Source organism: Hypanus sabinus, chromosome 6, assembly GCF_030144855.1.
Source record: "Hypanus sabinus isolate sHypSab1 chromosome 6, sHypSab1.hap1, whole genome shotgun sequence".
Classification (NCBI taxonomy): Eukaryota; Metazoa; Chordata; class Chondrichthyes; order Myliobatiformes; family Dasyatidae; genus Hypanus; species Hypanus sabinus.
The window spans coordinates 45,629,107-45,645,469 of record NC_082711.1 but is presented as its reverse complement, the minus strand read 5'-3'; the positions used below and the strand labels follow the sequence as shown (position 1 = coordinate 45,645,469).

The following is a 16,363-nucleotide window of genomic DNA, read 5'->3' as shown; positions in this document are numbered from 1 at the left end:
TATGTATATAGTCCACCTGAAATCTTCAGTCACCACAGCTGCACTGCGCCATCTCAGACGACTCTTTCTCCAGTGGCTGAAAAGCAGTGACCCCATAACTTGAGGCCTCGACTCCACCGAGCGCAGCCAAAAAAGAAAAATCAGCTGTTGGCAATGCACAGATCTTGTTTTCTCCCACGGGTATCCCTGTGACGGCAGTTCCGACCCTCTTCTGGAGTCTGCACCACACGGCCACCTAGTGAAGCGCAATGGCTTCATTCCTGCACTCCAGCCTGCTGAAAACCATGGCTTCAGGCTTAGTCCTCACTGTAACTGAGCACCTAGCTCCCTCCATCTGCCCCTGCTCTCATCCAATGAATCAGGGAATCGAACTTCCAGCACACCAGATTAACAATGTCCAAACGGGGTCTCGCAATCACAAGAAGAGCGATCATGGTGGACACTTGCTATTTGACTGTAAGTCCCTTTCGACTCAGGCAACAACATTTACCACAGCTCCTTCATTATCTCTGCCAGTGAGCAAGTTGCTGATGGTGTAGACCTGCAGTACTATAAGTTCTTAATGTACAGCAGGATCATGCAATCATTCGAAGTAGGTTTAAGTAGAATGGTATTCCACCTAATCAAGGAACATTCCTCTGGACCCAGTTGCACAACATGGTACATATAACTCACACACAACACATGATAATATTACTTATGGCATGTTCCACTGCTGGCAGATAGGGCATCTCTATCAGTCCTTGGCCATCTTCTCTATTGTGGCCCAGGTGTGGCTTTGGGTCATCATTTCTCCTTCCATGTAACAGCACCAAGTAGTCTTTGGTCTCCCGCATTTCCTTTGCCTTTCAGCGGTCCAATGAAGTGCTGTCTTGATGATGGAGTTGGCCTCTCTTCTCATCATGTGCTCAATCCATCTTCAGCATTCCCTCATGTTGATTGTGGCCATGTCTTCTTGGTGACACTGAACTATTAGGATATGGTTGGAGACCTATCTTGGCCAGAAAATATGGAGGATCTTCCAGAGGATCATGGTGACGAATGACGACAGCTTGGCAAGGTTGTTCTCTGTCCTTTGTCCACATTCTGCCCCGAACAAGAGTGTGGACAGAACACAGCTCTGGTATAGCTGGACCTTGATCTGGGTGCTGTACCTGAGCCTAAAGTAATATTACCACAAATAAAATAGCAAATAATAAGACATACTGTGCTCCTGAAGGTTGACATTTAGCAGAAAGTGCGTTTATGAGCCAAAAAGTAAATAGCATAACCGTACTGGTGCTTCCTAAGTGGTAAGACCTGGATAGTTCAGTAGTCTCATGGCCTGGTGAAAAAGCTGCTTCCCATTTTAACCTTCCTTGCCTGATGCTACGCTACCTCCTGACTGATGGTAGGAGGTGTAAGAGATGCTAAGGGCCCTGCGTACGCACACTCCTGATAGATACCTCAGATGGGTGGAAGAGAGACTGCAATGATTTTAATCGTCTTTTCAATCCTTTGCAGGGCCATGAGGTCAGATGTAGGGTACAAATGCTCGGCCTGATGGAGCTGGTGATGTTGCTGCCAACACGGACTGACTGTCACCTTTCTGTAAGGAAATCCAAGATCCAGTTAAAGAGAGAGGTGTTGAGACCCGTTGAGGACAGTTTACCCAGTAGCTTCTGAGGGATGATTATATCAAGTACCAAGCTACTTCTTATCATGTTCACGGACAGTCTATGCATGGCCCAGCCAGAACTGGACACATTTTTACACCTTATTGTTGAATTTGGCAAGATCTGCAACAGTACAGGGTCCTCTCGCAATGGCCACTGCTCCTTGAATACTCTGCACGTCTGTACCCAAGAGTACAAAGAGTACAACGGAAGTGGCGGCAACCAAAATTTTACCTTCATTTATTTTATGGGAAAAAATGTAATGCCTTTTTTATGCTGTTATACTGTAAGAATTTCATTTTAGCAGTTTCTGTAAAAGCAGTGTGTCCTGCTGGTGGAATGTTTTGGTTTTGACTAAAGATACGGAGCCATGTTGCTCAACTTGGGAATGTTGTGTCAGCCAATCAGGTGGTGAGGTCAGGAGACGGCTCTAGAGAGAGCTGGGCAGGGAGAGATTTGTCATGGACAGTGGTCGAGTTCATGATCTTTTGATGGGAGAAGACGGCTAGAGAGTTCGATCTAAAGGGGAGACCCTCATGCAAGGAGTGATTGTGAGGTGAAGGAATCCATGAAGTGAAGTTCTGCCTGTGATTGATTGTGAGAATTCAGCACCGTGAGTAATGACCATTGCAATATGACATGAGCTCCAATGTTTGTTCGTACCTTTAGACTGGTATAAGTGTAATGGGCCATTTTATTTTTATCCCTTTACTTTTTATTCTATTAACTGTTTGACAAATCTGAAGATGGTAAATATACTTTTTTATAATTTCGTACAGTGTGAGATCTGTTATTTCTTGTTGATAGATTGTTGTGTATAAGCAGTACTTGCACAACATTTGCTCAAGTCGACGTTCCTTTAATCAGAATTCCCAATGCTCACGATTGTTAAACATCAAATCATACTGAACCTAGATATATATTCTTTACGAAAGGTGGCTTTCTCACAGCTGAGTAATGTGGATGTTATCAGAGTTTGCATATGAGCCTTGATGAGCGGACTACACACAGTTTTCCTTATTACTTCTGAGAACCTGCTGACACAGACTTTCCAGAAGTAAAAAGGAAAACCTCAAAGCTGCACTTATAGACCTTCATTATGGAATTCAGAAAGCAAAGAATTTTAACCCTTACGAGAAAACATAATTGAAATCAATTATATGCAATTATTAGTTATAAATTTGTGTTTCTCGTTTGCTTTTCCTAAATTAATTCATGAAATATATTTGGAAATGAAATTGTCCCAAATTTTCTTCACATTACATGCCAAAGAGTCCCCATTCACATCTTTGTAAACATAGGCTTTTGTAGATTCTCCATTTACCAGGATGAGGTAGGAAGCAGTTTTCCTGATTTTCCTGTGGCTGGGCTGTTAAACTTAGTATTCTCCCTTGAGCATTACTGTCTGGGCATTCCAGAAAATAAGTGAGCAACTCATAAACACAAAGTCATGCAGGCTCCTGTGAAACAGTGTAGGAAACACTGCATATTGTTACCAAAGAAACATTCATGATAGTCATGCTAAAGCACTGTTATGTTATTCTACGACATATTAAAGATACAGGGGCAGCTGTCTGAATATCTTAAATTTTAAGAAGCATATTAAAATTTCAATAGAGCTCTTTTTTGATGCAACTGAAGTACTGATAAGTGGCATTACTTTGGAATTAGAGATCCGAAAAGCCAGTTCCACCATTGGCATCTTGGTCAAAATGAATAGTGATGAACTGACAAACCAACATAATGAAACATGTATTGCAGAGGAAAGATCAGAAAAATGTTGTAACAGTCATCCTTCACGTTCATCGGATGCAAATTGCCTCATAGCACCAGTGATCAGTGATCAATTCTTCCCTCTGTCTATAAGGAGTTTGTACGTTCTCCTGTAACTGTGTGAGTTTCCTCCGGGTGCTCTGTTTTCCTCTCCCATTCCAAAGGTAAATGGATTAGGATTAGTACATTGTGCGCTCGTTATGTGAAGAAACTGAGTGGTGGCAATTGATATTGGACAGGTGACTTCTTAGACACCTGCTTCACTCAGAGGATACGTTGAGATGGTTTGTATGAGATTCAATTGGACCTTTATGCCCCATTCTCTCCACTACCAAGGCTCTTGCATTCAACTGAAATAGACAATAGACAATAGGTGCAGAAGTAGACCATTCGGCCCCTCGAGTCTGCATCACCATTCTGAGATCATGGCTGATCATTCACTATCAATACCCAGTCCCTGCCTTGTCCCCATATCCCTTGATTCCCCTATACATCAGATATCTATCTAGCTCCTTCTTGAAAGCATCCAGAGAATTGGCCTCCACTGTCTTCCGAGGCAGTGCATTCCACACCTCCACAACTCTCTGGGAGAAGAAGCTCTTCCTCAACTCTGTTTTAAATAACTGACCTCTTATTCTCAATCCATGCCCTCTGGTACTAGACTCTCCCAACATCTGGAACATATTTCCTGCCTCAATCCTATCAAATCCTTTAATTATCTTAAACGTTTCAATCAGATCCCCTCTCAATCTCCTCAATTCCAGTGTGTACAAGCCAAATCTCTCCAATCTCTCTGCGTAAGACAGCCCTGCCACCCCAGGAATCAATCTAGTGAATCTACGCTGCACTTCCTCAATTTCCAGAATGTCCTTCCTTAAACCTGGAGACCAAAACTGTACACAATATTCCAGATATGGTCTCACCAGGGCCCTGTACAAATGCAACAGGACATCCTTGCTCTTGTACTCAATTCCCCTTGAAATAAAGGCCAACATTCCATTTGCCCTCTTCACTGCCTGTTGCACTTGCTCATTCACCTTCATTGACTGATGAACTAGGACTCCTAGGTCTCTTTGCATTTCTCCCTTACCTAACTCTACACCATTCAGACAATATTCTGCCCTCTTGTTCCTGCTTCCAAAGTGGATAACTTCACATTTATTCACATTGAATGACATCTGCCAAGTATCTGCCCACTCACCCAGCCTATCCAAGTCTCCCTGTATTCTCCTAACGTCCTCTTCGAATGTCACACTGCCACCCAGTTTAGTATCGTCAGCAAACTTGCTCATATAGTTTTCAATGCCCTCATCTGAATTGTTGACATAAATCATAAAGAGCTGTGGTCCCAATACAGAGCCCTGTGGTACCCCACTAGTCACCTCCAACCAGTCCGAGAAACACCCATTCACTGCTACCCTTTGCTTTCTATCTGCCAACCAGTTTTCTATCCATGTTGAAACCCTGCCCCCAATGCCATGAGCTCTGATTTTACTCACCAATCTCCTATGTGGCACCTCATAGAATGCCTTCTGAAAATCTAGGTACACTACATCCACTGGCTTAACCTCGTTTAACATCCTTGTTACACCCTCAAAAAACTCCAACGGATTATATACGGAATATACGGAAGCTCCCACTAGCCCAATCATTCTGAAGCTGACTGATGCTATTCACAGTTCAAAATACATTTATTATCAAAGTATGTGTACATGCAACGTTAAGATTTGTCTCCTTGCAGGCAGCCACAAAACAAACACCCAATAGGACACATTAAAAAGAAGACCATTGTACAACCAACGTGCAGAAAAAAACAAATTGTACTAACAATAAAAGTAAGCAAAAAAAATTCAGAACTAAAGTTCATGAAACTGAGACCATAGCAACGAAGTCAGTTACGGCCAATCCAGGAGCCTGTTACATGCAGGCCACAGCCTCCGGTCAGTGCAGAGATGAGTAAATCTCACAAGCAGTGAGCTGAACACTGGCCTCAATACCCCGACAATTTCAAATGGCCTGGTGCTTAAACTGGCTAAAGAGTAGGTCATTGCTTGTTTTCAGACCTGGGCCCTGCTGCTTCGGTGTGCTTTCAGGCATGGCACCTGCTGCCTCGATATAGTCCACATTTTGCCCTTTCAGATCTGGCCCGCTGCTTAGATCGATCGAATGTTGGCTTGTTCATTGTATTCGGGCTCCAACCTCATCACTTCCACTCTGCCATACCTCAGGTTTACTGTGTCAAATCACCTCCAAATCCACTCTAGCAATAGTTAAACATTAGCTCATTCTTCACTCTCGAGCCTGGGCCTTGAGACCTCAATTCGGCCCGTGCATGCCATACCACAGCCATCTAGCACAGAAATGTCAGGATGTACCGGTGGTTCAAAAGCTCAACTCTGAAAGGGAAGTTACAGGCTATTGATTGCAGTGATCATTGTAGAGAAATAATGTGATTAATAAAGTAGTTAGTAGTTTTGCTTGCTATTAGTAAGTAGACACTGTCCTTCACCAGTGCTATCTGAAACCATCATTCTCCATTAGACAGTATAATTATATATTGATTTACTGTCAAAAATTAATACACTCTAAGTCAAGATGCTTGGGAAATATATGGAGGATGAGTACCCATTGTAGGAGCTGCTGAAGGTGGAAATCCTACATTTAAAACCAGGTTGCACATAAAACAGTGAAGCAAAGGCAAATTATATAACCAAAAGAAACAAGGCCAAATAATCACTGAGACTAGGAGAGTGTTCCAAATTATACAGTGTTAATTGTGAACCATTGCAATGTCAGAACAAGTTCTAAGGAATTAGCACATGCAGAACATATTTAACTGATCAAATTCCACCTGTAATTCATTCGCAAGAAGGGCAACAACTTCCTTATTACATCTAGCAAACTGCTGATAAGATTTGTTCTATTGCAGCTTGTTCTATATCACAGACCAACATGATATGAAGTGAGCATTTGGGTTGTAAAGGATCTCTAATACAGTAATCAGAGCAAAGGAAATGGCCTGTGTGTGATCAATATTTTACCTTCAATTATCTTTGGGAGAGCTTCTGGGAAACTGCTGACACAGTCGGTCCTCAGAGCAGCACTTATACATTTTCATTATGGAGTTCAGAAAGAAAAGAGTTTTAAATTTCATGAGAATTCATCATTGAAATCAATTGTATGCAATTATCAGTTATAAATTTGTGTTGCTCGTTTGCTTTCTACCAGTTCCAAACGGTGATGGGGGTGAACGTGGGACATGAATGCCCCACGTTACAGTTGTTGGGAAGTGAATGGTCAATTCCATCATCCTGGTGCGTGATCATTTTTGCTCCGGAAGATAACACACCACGCACAATTTTGTGATCAACATCCCTAAAACCATTTGGAGAATTCTGCTTTTTACATTCTGAATCATTCTGCTCACAGTTCATAGAGACTTCAAAGGAAACATGTTATTAACAGTGTATTTTTATAGTTGTGAACATTGATTTCAGGAAGGGGCACAGTGCACATGCCTCTGGCTATATTGACAGTGTCGATGTTGAGTGGGCTGAGAGTTTCAAGCTCCTAAGAGTGAATATTACCAATAGCTTGTCCTGGTCCAACCATGTTGATGTCACAGACAAGAAATCTCACCATTGCCTTTACTTCTTCTGGAAGCTAAAGGAATTCAACACGTCCCCCTTAACTCTTACTAGTTATTATTGATACGCCATAGAAAGCAATCTGCCTGAATGCATAACAGCTTGGTTTGGCAATTAGATTAGATTGTGAGGACACTCAGTGCTCATTTATTGTCGTTTAGAAATGCATGCATTAAGAAATGATACAATGTTCCTCCAGTATGATATCACAAAAACACATGATAGACTAAGACTAACTTACAAAAACCACATAATTATAACATATAGTTACAACAGTGCAAAGCAATGCCATAATTTGATAAGGGCAGACCATAGACACAGTAATAAAAGTCTCAAAGTCCTCGATAGCCCATCATCTCACGTAGACGGTAGAAGGAAGAACTCTTCCTGCCATGAACCTCCAGTGCCGCAAAGCTTCCCAATGCAGCCTCTGGAAGCACCCGACCACAGCCAACTCTGAGTCCGTCCGAAAAACTTCGAACCTCCAACCAACCCTATGGCACCAAGCACCAAACACCATCTCTGCCGAGCGCTTCGACACCGGCCCCGGCCGCCAAGCAACAGGCAAAGCCAAGGATTTGGGGCCTTCCTCTCCGGAGATTTTTCTAATCGCACATTAGCAGCGGCAGCGAAACAGGCATGTCAGAAGTTTCACCAGATGTTCCTCCGTGCTTCTCACGTCCGTCCCGATGAAATCAGGATTGTGCAAAATTGCTCTGCGCATGACCACAAGAAACTGCAGAGAGTTGCGGACAAGCTTATTACATCACAGGAACCAGTATCCACTCTATGGATTCTGTCTACACTTTTCGCTGTCTCAGTAAAGCAACTAGCATAATCCAAGTCTCCACACACCCCAGACATGTTCTCATCTCCCCTCTCCCATCAGGCAGGAGATACTAAAGACTGAAAGCACATACCACCAGGCTCAAAAACAGCTTTTATCCCACTGTTATCAGACTCTTGCATGAGCCTTTTTACTACCTCATTATTACTATACACGTTAACATTTATCGACACGGCACTCTTTCTATAGCCTTTACACTTCATTCTGATTATTTATTTTTCACCTTATACAAGCTCAATGCTCTGTGTAATGATTTGATCTGTATAAACCATATGCAAAACAAGCTTTTCTCTGTATCGGTGCATGATACAATAAGAAATCAATAAACCATTTATTTCTGTGGGGGTTGAGTTATGCAGCTAAAACGACATGAGGACAGTGAGATGCAGCAGACTGAGAAGATAATGGTTGTCACAGCCACAACAATTGGCAGCACAGTAGCCGAGTGGTTAGCACAATGTTTAACAGTACCAGAGACCTGGGTTCAATTCCCGTCGCTGCCTTTAAGGTGTTTCTACATTCTCCCCATAACCACTTGGTTTCCTGCAGGTGCTTGGGTTTCCTCCCACTGTCCAAAGACATACCGGTTAGTAGGTTAACTGGTCATTGTAAACTGCCCTGTGGTCAGGCTAGAATTAAAATGGAGGATTGCTGGGTGGCAGGGCTTGAAAGTCCGGAAGGGCCTACTCCATGCTGTATCTTATTAAATAAACAGAATAAATTACTGTAGGGATCAGGTTCGAGGACAAGAAGTATCCTTCAGTTTCGGAACTTTTGCTTTATTTTGCCTTGATGAGATTAGATCATGGATACAAATTTACAACAGGCTTGTAAACATTCGGTCTCGGGTGTCAATCCAGAGCATCCATCATTAAGGAACCCTACCAACCAGACAAAGATCTCTTCTCACTGCTGCCATCAGGAAGAAGGTACAGGAGCCTCAGGACCCACACCACAAGGTTCAGGAACAGACCCAAACATCAGATCCTTGAGCCAAATTGAATAACTTCACTCAAACTCACTCACCCCATCACTAAATTTCTCACAACATCTTTTTTTGATATTTATTGCTTATTTGTTATTATTATTGTTGCATTTTTATTTTGTTACGTACCCCGTAACTAGGTCACTTACCAGCAAAGATAGAGAGGTCCGTTGAAGTCTGATGGTACTATTTTTAACAGTATTTATTGATAAAAATACACAAAAATAATATCAATGGAAACATACAGATAATATACGTCGTCAATACTAAATCTAAAAGCGCGGTTATAATAATAATCAATGAGAAATAGCTCTGTTGTTGTCTAGGGGATAATGTATTGTCCGATGGAAATATAAAAGTCACTCAAGTTCATTCAGGCTGCAGCTTTTTGGTTGGAGAGAGAGACGGATTTTTAGAACTTGCCCGTTTTCCTTTTTATGATGTCGATCCTTTGAAATGTCGTTTGAAATGTGATCTCTTCTTTAGCTAAGCTGTCTTCCGTGGTAAGGCCCCAATCCCAGGAAATGGGAAAGGACACACGTGGGCCCTCCACTGGCTGTCGCTATCAAACGCTATCACGGGATTTCTAGCATTCCGCCTGATGTGTCTAAAGGGGTTGTTCCCCAGACCCTCTTTTATCCTGGCTCATGGGGCCTCAGATGTCAATCAGGTTGGGATGATGCAATCCCTCAAACAACCCCCTCTGATCATTCCCTGAGGGCTTCCATGAAGTACAGTACTCAATACACAATTCCGTCTCCAAGAGACAATGGCCGTTATCCCTGGCTTTGTATTGTGTAGGCCAGGACACATTCCAAACGTCTCCCTTTCATTTCCTGGGTCTCCTGACCTGAATTAGTAGCGATCTTGTGATTCTCAAAAAGGAGGGGGCTACTTTGTACCCTTCGGCCCCTCAGAGTTGTGGCACGTTCGTAACAATTTTTTCTCAGCTCAAGCTGGTGAATTCTAAGGTACAGACATAGCCAAGCACACTCATTTTTCAATTGCTAGAAACTTTCTGACTATTCTAATGGTGTTTTGTATTGTGGCTTTCTGAAGATTTATATAAATATTACTGAGCAGGCCTAAATGTTTAATGCTATTGTGTAGTGACCTTTGGATGACTCCAGCTGTAGATATTGTGTACCCTGTTCTTGTTCCATAGTCTTTCAATTTCTTTTTTAAATTCAGTATATTTTTTGGTGTTTTTCACTTCCTAATTTCTGCATATCATGTATGTTTGGAATGGCTGTATCTGTTCAGTAATCTGTTCTTGCTTATTTAGCCTATAATGTTATATCTCAATGATTATTATGGATTGTCCTATCTATAATAATGGATTGGTCATCAATTGTCTTGAATTTGTTGGTCTTTTATTCTGTATTTTTGATAATTTTTTGGTGGAAACCTCCTGGTCAAATATTGCCACAAGGGAGAGATCGCCAGCATGAAGTCAAGCGTTTGACACTTCCTTGTTGACATCTGTTCTGCTTGGGTCGTGGAGGATGTCTTCCATGGAGGATCGTGCTCTTCCATTGGTTAACATTTTTCTTCTATAGTGATAATTTCTTCATTTTTCTGGGTTGTGCTTTCATTTAGGTTTAGTGGTGTGTATTTCTTATCAGAATTACATAGGTTCACGTGGAGTGCTGAATCCGGTTTTCATTGATGAAAGTATATCCTTAGATGTTTTATCTGACTGTTGGGCAACTGTTTTATGCCAGTTATTCTCCTTCCTCCTGCTGTCCTAGGTACTGTTAACCTAGGTGTGTTTTACACATTGATTATTTGATCATCTTGTGTGTGATTTTTCATTGATTCCTTTGTTTTTCTTTGTATTTCCTGTGGATGCCTGAAAGAAAATAAAACTCTGGGTTGTATATGATGATACTTATGTATTTTGATAATAAATTTACTTTGAACTTTGAACAGTAGTGGGTCTATGCTGCCATGTCAGAGGTGCAAAACTTTTCATGAATGCTCAAGATAATTATCTTCTTATGCTCAGCTGAATTTAAATGATTCTTTTGAAAATTATCAGGGAGATTTCCCAGTTTCCTGAATGAATCATCCTTTGTCCATCACCAAATCTTGTTTTGCATGAACAGCTTACAAGTAAAAATAATTCATTCATCCTGAGCAGATGAAGTCAGACTCAAATAAATATTTCTGGGCTACGCAAACAAGGAGAGAGGGAAGCAGCAGCTTTTATCAAACAGATGATGATGACTGATGGCGATAATGGAAATTGTACCAGCTATCCGTACGTGCAGAAGTTGCTGCTGTTCCCACAGTGACCTGAACTCACTGTTGCAGCCCTGATTCCTGACATCCCAGCCTGAGGATCCTCTGCAGAAATACCCACTTCTACTAACCTAGTAAAATATATGCCAGTTATTTCCAGATCAGGCTTTCCAAAAGTCCCTTATTTTAAAAAATTACCAGTTTTTTTTCAATGGGAAATCTACTATGCTCTGTATTATATTATTATTATTATTATTATTATTATTATTATTATTTCTCCCATAAGGTTTCTGGCCTTATGCAAAGTCTTGAGCAGGTCTTGAACAAAGAAAAAAATAAGTAGGTTATTGCAACACAGAGAATTGAGGTTTTCAATTAAATACAAAACAAGTTGAGAGTTTTCAGTCATAGTTCTCCTAGCAGTGACTATGGAACTGCTCACATACGTACTACAATGTGGAAGAAGCCATTCAATCCATTGCCTTCCAACAACGTAATCCCATCAGTACAATTCCGCCCTTTGTAATCCCCACTCCACACAGTGATGCAGCCTGTCAGAATACTCTCCATGGTACATCTATAGAATTTTTAAGTGTATTTGTTACCAAATCTCTTCAAACTCCAAATGAAGTATGGTTGCTGTCTTGCCTTCTTTATAACTGTATTGATAGGAGTGAGCATTTAGAAGTTAGGAGTGAGCAGTTTCAAGTTCCTGGGTGTCAAGATCTCTGAGGAACCTGGTCCCAACATATCGATGTCGTTATATGTACAATGTGCTGTAGAGTTTTGGGCTCCGAGGATTATAGGGCACTTGAATTGGTTAATCACTTAATTCCTTGTATTTTTCTTGAGTGACTCACTCTTTCTGATGTGGTCTCCTACTGCTTTCTGTTTAAGTTTGTTCAGTTTATTTTGATAGGTTCAGGGAATCATGTTACTTGTATATTTAAGTGGATGCCTGATTAGCACTAACCACAGGGTTCTAGTTTTGAGAATGTTATTTTTCTCAGCGTTGCTTGGCCGAGCCTCTGATGTTCTTTTGGATTTGTGATGAATAAACTCTCATTGCTGTCTCCACATTGAAGTCTGTATTTCCTCTGCACTTGGGTTCGGATATTGCCAGTGCGCATTCTGACAGATCAACATGTACAACACGCTGGAGGAACTCAGCAGGTCGGGCAGCATCCGTTGAAATGAGCAGTCAACAGTTCAGGCCGAGACCCTTCGTCAGGACTGAAGAAGGAGGGGGCAGGTGCCCTATAAAGAAGGTGGGCGGAGGGTGGGAAGGAGAAGGCTTGTGGGTCTACTATGGGTAGTAGAAGAAGGCAGAATCATGAGAGAGGTGATAGGCAGCTGGAAGAGGAGGCAGAATGAAAGTGAGATGGGGGAAGGGAGAGGGAGGGAATTACCAGAAGTTGGAGAATTCAATGTTAGTACCAAGGGGCTGGATACTACCCAGACAGTATATGAGGTGTTGCTCCTCCAACCTGAGTTTGGCCTCATCATGACAGTAGAGGAGGCCATGTAGAGGCAAAGCCGATGAAATTGACGAGATTAGCATGGGTGCAGGAAGCAGCACCAATGTAGTTGTCAATGCAGTGAAGGAAAATTTGGGGAGCAGTACCAGTATAGATTTGGAGCATAGGCTGTTCTACATAACCCATGAAGAGGCAGGTATAGCTGGGGCCCATGTGAGTGCCCATAGCTACACCCTCGGTTTCTGTAGTGCTTGGCTGTATGGCCTACAATGGATCCTTCAATATATTAATTTCTGATTAAATGCAGCAGCATGTTTGCTTACCAGGAAAATATTGCAGAGTAATCCTGTACTCTGGAAGAAGTTTAGTAAGTGCACTTGGTAGTATCTTGTCTGCATCTTGTTACAATAATATGGTTTCTAATTTCTATTGTACGCCTGTAATGTATTTGACAAGCTCCATCAACAAATATTACATGTTATTCCAGTAACAATGACAATACAATGTGCAATTTTATTCACTTTAAATTGAGGTATTTCACTGGTATTAAGTGTCAAACTAATTCATCATATTTTCACATCTCCAGGTATCGGTGTGGACGACATGTTTGTTATGCTTTCAAGCTGGCAAAAGACAAAAGTTAAAGATAAAGTTGAAAAACGTTTGGCAGACATGTATGCTGAAGCAGCTGTTTCCATCACAATAACCACATTGACTGATGTTTTAGCCTTTTATATTGGCATCATGACACCTTTTCGATCTGTGCAATCATTTTATGTTTACACTGGTACAACAGTTCTGTTCTGCTTTATTTATAACATTACATTTTTTGGAGCTGTTCTTGCACTGAACGGGAGAAGGGAAGCCAGTAACAGGCACTGGCTGACATTCAGAAAGGTTGACAAAGATCCTAAACCAGGAGGATCTACACTGACCACCATGTGTTGTGTAGGTGGGGCTTATGATCCGAAAACAGGTACCGAATCAGAGCATCCAATCTACTACTTCATGAAGGAATATTACGGTCCATTCCTCACCAACGGATGGACCAAGGCAGCTGTGGTTTTCTTGTGTTTAGGATATTTAGCTGCCAGTATTTATGGCTGTTTGCAGATCAAGGAAGGAATTGATCTCAGAAATCTGGCCTTTGATGATTCATACGTGATTCTGTTCTATGATGCACAAAGAGATTTTTTCTCAGAGTATGGACCACGAGTCATGGTCACTGTCACTGAATCTGTAGAGTATTGGAATTCCACTGTGCGGAGTGATATTGAAACCTGTATGGAGAGATTTGAAAACCTCTCATATGTAGATCGTGAACTGTCAGAGTCCTGGCTTCATTTCTACGTTAGTGCAAGTAACAGTATAGATATAAACAAGCAAGATATATTCATGACAAACTTAGCAACATTCCTTCAGTATGCCCCTGCATTCAAACAAGATATTGACATTTCAGAAAATGAACTGAGCGTTAATGCTTCACATTTTTTCATTTAAACCATGAATGTCAATAGATCAGTTACTGAGAAAAACATACTGACTGAATTAAGAGATCTGGCAAAGAAATGTAGAATTCCCTTGCTGGTATATCACTCTGCATTTATATATTTTGATCAATATCTTGTTATAGTATCCAACACAATACAGAATGTAGTTGTGGCTGCTCTTGCTATGCTTCTTATTGCTTTATTGTTAATACCTAATCCAGTCTGTTCTCTGTGGGTCACACTTGCAATGGCATCGGTTTTGGTGGGTGTAACTGGGTTCATGGCTTTTTGGGGTGTCAATTTAGATTCCATATCGATGATTAATCTGGTCATCTGCATTGGCTTTTCAGTGGATTTTTCAGCTCACATTTCCTATGCATTTGTTTCAAGTGGCAAAAGCAGTTACAATGAACGAGCTATCGATGCATTGTATGCTCTTGGGTATCCCATTATCCAGGGAGCAGTTTCAACCATTCTGGGTGTGGTTGTGCTGGCTGCTGCAGGAAGTTACATCTTCAGGACATTTTTTAAAATCATGCTTCTTGTCATATCTTTTGGGGCAGTTCATGGTCTTGTATTCCTACCCGTGTTTCTAACTTTCTGTGGACTCAATAAAAAGACAAACAGTGTAATAGAAGAAAAGGAAACAAATCAACAGGAAAGATTTTTGCCAAACAAAGGTCAGTCAAATTTTGGAAGAACTGACAATGTAGTAAATTGGCAGAAAAACCACATCTATTACAACGAAGCATATGAAAGGCCAAACCCTGGCAATTTTAATCTAAAAGGCAAACGTGTGGAAATGCCTGATCCAGATTGTCCATAATACTGTGGATACACAAAGGGGTGGCAGCTGCTGGATTCTGGACCAACAAACAGTCTGCCTTTCCTCTCTCCCCTGATGGTTCCCATTATTACCTTCCATATATCAAACTCCACCATTGGTAGCCTTTGTATTCCTGCTTATCATCCCCTAGGATCTGTCCCCAACCTCACCCTCCCCACCCTCAATCTTCCTCCTTTTCTTTGTCTGGTTCCATCTTATCATGTCTCTGAACTCCACCGCTCCCTTGCCCCTCCCTCATTAGATCTGTTTGTCATCCTCCCTCCCTCAGTCCACTAATCACTTCTGGCCTCCATGTCACTGCAAAATAATGTAAAATAATGACGCTCTTTCAAAGAAAAGGTGGTTATTGATTTTTTTCCAATTACTTTCATTTTTATTTGTACATAATCATCACTAAAACATTTGTTTACTGAAGAGTATACAGTACTGAAATATTTTTGGATATAATTCATTCAGTGCATTGAGTATTCATATAATGTATTTCTATTTTAGCTTACAATCTTCGTAATATATTCAGAAGTTAAAACTCATGATATTCACCAGTGCTGTGCAGTATGATGTTTTCTTGCCTAAGTTTATTTCAGTTTTATGGTATCACCTCATAACATGAACCTATGCAACAGTTGTGAAGTGGGCAATTGTATTGTATTAAAGGTTGCCCAAAATAATCCACCCCTGAGGACCACTTATTTCTCTTGTTCATTACTTGCCAATAAGCTCACATCTGCACCTCGACTGACTAAAACTTTTTCAACATTTCAGTCACAAACAAGAGAGAATCTGCAGATGCTGGAAATCCAAGCAACACACACAAAATGCTGGAGGAACTCAGCAGGCCAGGCAGGATATACGGAAAAGAGTATAGTTGATTTTTTGGGCTGAGACCCTTCAGCAGATTTTGTTTCAGTGTTGTGTTTTCAAAAATTGTTTCTGGAACATTAAAAAAGCTTGGTCTGTGCTGACTTGTCACTTAACCACTTCCCTATTCTGTTTCCCAATACACTATCCAAAGGTGTTCTGCGAATACACTAATAACTATTAAGTCATTCATATTTGCAATATGATATATAATTGCTTCCTCTGGCACTTGTCTTTGTGTTGAATTTGAAAATGAAATATTTAGTATTTTATTTAGAGATAAAGTGTGGAACAGCCCTTCTGGCCCATGAGCTGCACCTTCCAGCAAAATTAGCCTAATGACAGGACAATTTACAATTAACCTTCTAACCGGTATGTCTTTGGAATGTGGGAGGAAACCAGAGCACCTTGAAGAAACCCACATATTTCACGGGGAGGACTTATAAGCTCCTTGCAGACAGGTGTTGGAACTGAACTCTGAACTCCGATGTCCTGAACTGTAAAAGTGTCACACTAAGTATGTTAGATATCTGGGTTGA

The 16,363-nt window shown here is 41.2% G+C and overlaps 1 protein-coding gene across 1 annotated transcript; it reads left to right on the top strand.

Moving 5' to 3' along the window:
• The first annotated feature begins 248 nt into the window (after positions 1-248).
• Positions 249-15,247, top strand: si:ch211-250m6.7 (patched domain-containing protein 3). Its single transcript, XM_059971444.1, is given in 2 exon segments — positions 249-456; positions 13,216-15,247. Coding segments are annotated over 2 exon segments (1,938 nt in total). The 3' UTR covers positions 14,946-15,247.
• The last annotated feature ends 1,116 nt before the right edge of the window (positions 15,248-16,363 follow it).